The sequence below is a fragment of the Equus asinus genome, chromosome 1 (genome assembly GCF_041296235.1).
Source record: "Equus asinus isolate D_3611 breed Donkey chromosome 1, EquAss-T2T_v2, whole genome shotgun sequence".
Classification (NCBI taxonomy): Eukaryota; Metazoa; Chordata; class Mammalia; order Perissodactyla; family Equidae; genus Equus; species Equus asinus.
Genome location: NC_091790.1, coordinates 165,674,093 through 165,681,268, shown reverse-complemented (window position 1 = coordinate 165,681,268; position 7,176 = coordinate 165,674,093). Strand labels below are relative to the sequence as shown.

The 7,176-nt window shown below is 46.8% G+C and overlaps 1 protein-coding gene across 5 annotated transcripts in view; it reads left to right on the top strand.

The window, feature by feature from the left end:
* AOAH (acyloxyacyl hydrolase) overlaps positions 1 to 7,176 on the top strand; it is a 180,343-nt gene that overhangs the window by 154,215 nt on the left and 18,952 nt on the right. For all 5 annotated transcript variants that reach the window (XM_070511887.1, XM_014840719.3, XM_070511882.1 and 2 more), the window contains 3 exons: positions 100 to 272; positions 6,774 to 6,832; positions 6,941 to 7,000. In XM_070511887.1, coding sequence (XP_070367988.1) covers positions 100 to 272; positions 6,774 to 6,832; positions 6,941 to 7,000 — 292 coding nt within the window. The remainder of the gene's footprint in view (positions 1 to 99; positions 273 to 6,773; positions 6,833 to 6,940; positions 7,001 to 7,176) is intronic.

The following is a 7,176-nucleotide window of genomic DNA, read 5'->3' as shown; positions in this document are numbered from 1 at the left end:
TGTGTGTGTGTGTGGGGGTGGGGGGGGGTGGTAATCTTGTATTTGCATGCATCTATCCTTATAATCTACTAATATATTTTCTGTTTCTTTTACCAACAGGAAAAGTGACTCAGTTCCAAAAATGACCACTCCCGAGAAATTGTACTCCAAGGTCATGCAGACTCTGAAGTATCTAAATTCTCACCTGCCCAATGGCAGCCATGTTATTTTATACGGCTTACCAGATGGAACCTTTCTCTGGGATAATTTGCACAACAAATATCATCCTCTCGGTATCAGTTTGAAGATACTTTTACTGTTTAACAATGTTAATATATTCACAGTCTACATTTATGTAGATCAAATTGTATAGGAATATACCTAAAATGCCACCACAGTATGCAGGTCAGAAGTGATGAAGGGAAGAGCACCCAAGTACAAGATCTAAAGGTCAGCATCCAAAGTTGGGCAGAACCAGATTCAAAGTCAGAAAGGGCAGAAGTATTTAATGAAGAATTAGGGCAAATTGAAAGGTAAGAGTTTGTCGGGAAACTCCTTTAAGTGAAGGTGAAATCTAGAATAAGCCAATGAAGCCCGAACGAGAGACAGAAAGCCCTGAGTCAAAGCAAAGGATTTCTCCAACCCTCAGTGGTGAGTGCCCTCTGGTGGCCAGAATCCTAATGAATTCTGTAGACCCTGGTGGCCGGTTAGAATTCTATAGAACATGGTCCTAAGGCGGGCTTGCTCCCTGCTTCTACGTTCTCCTGGAGCGCTCGGCTCTGAAATGCTTTAAAGTTCTTCGGAACTTCTAATAGCATCTCTGGCATTCCAGATGCCTTACAAACATTGTAAAAGTAGTAGTAACTCACATTAGGAAGGGCTACCATGCTAATCCTAGAAACAATCCTCTGAGATAGATGTTTGCATTAATTCCATTTTATGGAAGAAAAAACAAAGGCTTGGAGAGGTTAGGTAGCTTGTCAAATGTTGCATAGCTTGTTGTACATGTAAGCTGAGTGTAGCAAGGCTCTCTTTCTGTGTTTCGGGGAGAATGTCCTTTCAAAAAATATTTATTATGTTCCAGGCACTGTTCTAGGCACTGGGTAACCATCCATGAACACAACAGTCAAAAATTTCTGCCATCGTAGGCTCATATTCCAGTGGGAGAAAGACTCCAAAAGTACATCAGAGGATGATGTGTTACTAGAGAAAATTAAGCAGGGAAAGGAAGTAGGGAGTGCTGTCCTCAGTCCTCCCTCACAGACATCTACAAGGAGAGGCCTGAGTGCCCTCCCCTCAGCCCCACATTGACAGCACGTGTGCCAGTCTCTCATGGAAAGGGGCTGCCCCTTCCCCCATATTGTCATAGCCACCTCCTTAGACCAACCCAAGGTCAAGAGTGCTGGAGGTCCAAGCAGTTCGAAGGGGGAAGACCCAAAACTTCCTCCTCAGTGCGCTCCTTAGGGGGCAGGGCGGAGAGCTTTCGCCTGCATAGATAACTTCTCTGTAGCTTCCCAATCCTCTCTTGTCCTCCCCAGGCAGTCCCTGTTTCAGCCAACCTCCCTAACTCCTCCCTCAGGAAGTTCCACCTCTCCCCACACAAGAACAGATTAGGGTCCCTTTAACCAGTTATCAAAGGGCGCTACTCCCTCCAGTGAGGGGACAATTGTAAATATCCACATTCCAGACTCCCCACCAATGAGACTGAATTCATTTTCCTCTTCAGTTGCCAAGTGTGCCACACACGTTATTCTTCTCCAAGCAAAACCTTGTCCAGCCTCGCACGAGGAAAAGTATATTCCTCCTGTTCACACGGCTTGGACGTGTTTCCCTTAGAAACGATAACATGATCATGCTGAGGAGAACTTGACTCCGTTCTGGGCCGCCTTGGACACATGAAGGACAACCACTTGGGCTGAGAATGTCTCTTTGACCTATCCCACCGGGGATGAAAATTTCAGTTCCCCCTACAGAGGTTTTCAGATTCCCAGATTTCTCCCGTGGGAAGAAATGCTTGGGGAAGGCAAGTTGGAGGCAGGGGAGATATGCTTCCAATTTATTCTGTCCTACTAATAGGGACTTGACTTCAGGTTTTGTGAATTCCAATCCCACTCTCTTTCCATGAACTCCAGTTAGACTGCCTCCACAAATTCTCTCAGATACTCCACACAATTCACTTGACTCAGCCCCAGGACGTAATAATGACTCCATGCAATTTGGAAGGGAGCAAGGGAAGGAAAAAGGTGATTGGGGGACTCATCAATCACTTCCGTGGATTCTCTAGGCCAGAGATTCTCATCCAGGGTTAACCCACCCACCCCCTCCCCTGCCCCACCCATTATCACAACTGGAGGGGGGTGCTACTAGCATCTAGGGGATAGAATCCAGGGGTGTTCCTAAACATCCTACAGTGCACAGGCCAGACCCCCACAACCAAGACTGTCAATAGTGCCAAGGTTGAGAAACCTGCTCTAGGCTTAGCCTTGTCCTCAAATGGCCTCTCTGCAGCCACTAATCATGCACTAGCATTTCATGGCACAAAAGGGGTAGAAAGAAAAGGGGGACAAGCTTGTTCTATGTAAACAACCCTAGCTTTGAAAAAAAAAATCCAATTAGGGAGAAAGTTGAAACCATGTAAAATTTGTTTAATGTTTTTAAGTTATTATTCACATCCTAAATTATCCCTGCTGCCTGGTTGCCATGGGAAATAAAGTATAAATTCCTCAACGAAGCACCAGGGTCCTTCCTAGACAGACTAGGGAAGTAGGCGGGATTTGCCCAGCGTCCTCGTTCCTCCTTTGGCAGTGTCAGTCTCATAACTCACTTAAGATGAGAGGCTTGAAGAGAGGGCTCCTGCCCTCACGTTGTCTCTGTTCTGCTCCCACTCTCATTCCAATCTTTGGATCTTCCTTCCCACCAAACATGAACCAGCAGTGAAGAAGGCTAATGCTGGGCCAGCCTCAGGGTTTCGTTCCTCCACCTTGGTTAGGGTGAATCTCATCTTAATCAATAGCCAAACACCCAAGTCTGATTCCCAGGCCACTGTGCTAAGGGTTATATAAGCAAATAAAGGGGAGTTTCCATTTATTTCTGTCTTCAAGCCTGGAAACATGATGATGATGATCTTCAGATTTAACTTTAGCCACCGCTTAAGGGTTAAAAAAGAGATCAGGGAGCAGAAGGGGTCAGGGGAGAAGCCCCAGATCTGGGATACATTCTCTGCTGCCTCACAGACAGGTAAGAACTCAGCCTGACCATTCAGCAAAGAAAAGGCTCAATGCCACAGCGTCAGGTCAGATCAGTAGGTGATGGAGGCCCAGAACAAGAATAGTTCCCAGCTCACTCCTGCTAGGGAGCAGGAAGTAATGAATCCTTCCTGGCATCTCTCCTCTTAGCCATGTCTGTGAGTCACTACCAGTCAGTGCATGGCTGCCAAGGGCTGTGCCAGCCCCACCGTCTCTACCAGCAATCAAAATTCCTGGCAAGAATATAATGTCTTTTTGAGGAATTACCAGAAAGTAAGTCTCACATGTTAGGATGCTACTTACACTGATCTTTTGAGAAAGCTTGACCAGGGATGAGTCCTCACAGGCACCATCTATGAGGAAGGCAATTTTTGTATAAATATGTCTGAGATACTTATTATGTGCCTTGGAAGTAAAGATGGTACTAAGACGGAGTCCTTGACCTCAAAGGAGAGATAAAAGACAACTCCACCAGGGAGAATAGTATATAGGTCCTGACGGTGAAATTACTGAGTGTCCACGACCCTGGTACAAGCCATAGGCATTCTGGGAACTATCTGAAGGGTAGACTGTGGTTGAGAAGTTCGGGATTGCTGGCTACAAATACGTCTGCAGGTAGGCCTTCCTAGAAGGGCCTCTACCACAAAACACCAACAGCAGCATTTAATTTTGCCCCAATTCCTCTTAAATTTGAAACCTCATCTATTTCAAAATACCTTATAGTATACTTTATATTTTATTACTAGCTTCCTCCTTGTGTGAATTAATGTGGTTTCACTAAGGTTTAGTACATTCAGATGGTATTTCATGGAGGTGTGTCTGATCTTTGTTGGTACTAAGCTTTTATGGTACCTAAAATTTCAATTATGGTCCCAGCATTAGATACATGCCAAAGACTCTGCCCTAAAGAACTTACAAATGACTGAGACTCAAGCTGCTACTCTAGCCAGCTGAAGTAGAACACAGCCTTTAATCTTCAGAGGAAGCATATGGCATCCACTAGCCGGCCCACTGGTTCTCTACCCCTTACACACACACACACGCTGATAGTTCCTCTGCCCTGATAATTCCTGGCCACTGTGGGACAGTCCTCCTGCCCCTGTCCTGGGCATTCTTGAACAGCTTTCTTCACCACATTCACTTTCAAACTAAGGAGTCACAGACACTGCCTCTTTGCAGGTATAACATGTAGGTGCGATCAGTTTTTATCCCAGGTCTCCTCAATATGCAAAAATACCCTTAAAGTAACAGGGATAAAAAGTAAGAGAAGGAGCAAATGACCAACTGACAGTTCCAATAAGTGGAGAAAAATGTAAGAACACTTTCCTCTCTTCCTCTTCTTTATACCATAAGCCCATCACAAGGACTCCTAACCAACCTTCCACATGACCAGCCCTGGAGTCACTCTACCCTCTAATAGGCAGAAATACCCGAGAAAAGGGAAAGCAATTCATTACACCTTTCCCAGTTATCTTTTAACTACAGCTAGCATGCCCTTATCCTGTTCAACAGATTCCCTACTCACCTGAGGGTTTTCCCTGTATCAACCTGGTCCAGTTAGAGCCCATGCCAGAATAGCAAGGAGATAGAAGGGAAAGCGGCAGGGATTGGGAGAAGGTCCAGAGGGAGCACACGCCTTGTGTTCTCATCCTAAGATGTGCTGGGACCTCGGCAGTAGAACAACAGGAAGAGGGGAGTAAGCCATGACAGAACAAGGCCATGGCTGGGCTTAACCCACCAAGGGAGGGCCAGCAGATGAGTCCCCAATATCCAGAAGCAGGGCAAACTCCGGTCCCTCTAGATATCAGAGCAATCCAGGCTTGCAGGTGGGGAGGGAGAGGTAGAGAAGTGTTACCTTTGGTCAGGCATGAGGTGCCACCTCCCCCAGGTTGAAGAGACTTCAGCCACTGGACAAGGAAAAAAGACAATGGCCACCTCTCAGGGAGAGAGGACTCACTGGGACCAAGCAGGGTGTCAGGGCCCCAACCAAGCTACCTAAGGTTTATTACAAGGCCCAGTCCCAAAGAGAAACAAGATGGCAGAGGGAAGGCTGCAGCTCAGGGGCAGTCCCAGCAGGGGGCAAGAGCCAAGTCATTAGGGCACATGGAGGATGGAGGGTGGGAAGTGCAGGTTGGAGGTGTCCGTCACTGCACCTGCTGGGCTGACTGAGCCAGTCAGGGACACATACAGAAAGGAGGCACATTACAAAAAACACACCAAAAAAAATAGAGGGAAAGAAGCATCAGTGATAGAAAGGAAGATGTTGGAGAAAGATGGGAGCTCAGGGCTCCACATTGAGCCCATAAAATGAAAACAAAGACAGAAGCCAGTGGCTTGGGATTCATCTAAAATGTGAAGATGCAGACACCTTTGGAGAATAGAGAAGGCCTGGTGTGTCACTTTGACTTTAATGGCGATAATAAGCCTGTGGTTTTCCAGTCTTGGGATTCACTCACCCACACAGAGAGATAATATATTTTGCCTCTATGACAAGAAAATTGAATCTAGCTTTGAGTCTAACTGATTTGAGGTGTAAGTGAAAAATAAGACTATGTTCCATCACCTTCAATCTTTCTCTTCGCTCCAAGATAGGTCCTATTATTTTCCTTTATTTTTTGGAGCATGAGAGAAGTGTTAATGGATAAGACATCAGTCTTTCACCTCTGAGATTTGGGAAAGCCTAGATTTTGTGTCTCAGCCACACCATGAAAGTCAAATTGCTTCTGGGGGTGGATATGCTGGAGGAGAGAGGAGATGTTTGAGGAGAGAGAAGAAATAACCCCCACGGATTCTGGGTCTACAACTGATGTTTGGAATGGCTCTGGATGAACTCGCACATGGCACTTACCACTTTTATTCTTATGGACCTCTTTAACTGGCACCAAAAAATAAGTGTAGAGCATATCTACTAATTAGGGCTCAAATAAGACACCCTCTGAGTCAAGAGGGATAAATGTGCTGACCTCCCCCATCCAGTGGCCACCCAAGTACTTTGGAGGGCTTCATTCACCAAACTGCAGGACAGTGCAGGGTGGGACCTTCAGACCTCAGAATGTACTGCCAGGTGTTCAGGAGGGGATAATTGGGTCAGATCTGAGCATTTCACAAACTTGGATATGAGGATTTGGTTAACTACCACTTTGAATGCCCCCTGTGCTCCATGGGAACTTGGCATGTCATACCATTGCCAGCAGAAAGCCACTGGTCTGCCAAGGCCTTTGTTAGTGGTGTTCCGGTCCATGTGGTGCCCTTGTATCCCTCTACCTGGGGTCCAGATAAGGTCAAGCCCCTCAGACCCTGCCCTCACCCATGCCAAGAGCTTGAGATGGGAGTAAACTCTTCAGGGGCCCTCCCCAATTCCAGGTCTGAATTTCTAGGCAGACAGAAGGAAAGCACAGGCATTCTTCAAGAGCAATGCCGAGTGAAAAATCATGGCAGGTCCCTGAGAGTGTCACCCTTTTGCAAGGGGCACACGGTCACACACAAGTGTCCCCAGTTGTCTGCTATATCCAAGTGCATGCAACATAACAAGACCTCTCTGTTTTCCAGGCCAGCTAAACAAGGACGTGACCTATGCGCACTTCTACTCCTTCCTGAACTGTCTCCAGGTGAGCTCGCACTGACTTTTCCTAGGGCGCCCTCCCCATTACGGGCACTGTAATCAAACTGTGTCCTCTTGATCCTCTGTAATCAAAGTGGCATTTTCCTGCTCTCAGGTCAGCCCCTGCCAGGGCTGGATGTCTTCCAACGAGACGCTCCGGACTCTCACTTCCCAGGTAGGACTGTCTCAGGCCCTTTGATTCCGTCTTTGATCGTTCTTGCCCTGCGTTTGCTGCAGTGTTTTCATGGGAGAGGGCATTTTGGCAGGGTGAGGGCCTCCAAGCTGGCAAATAAAAACATCAAACTGCCGGGTGCTGGAGGAGCCGAGAGAATATGAGGTGCCGTGTTTGTC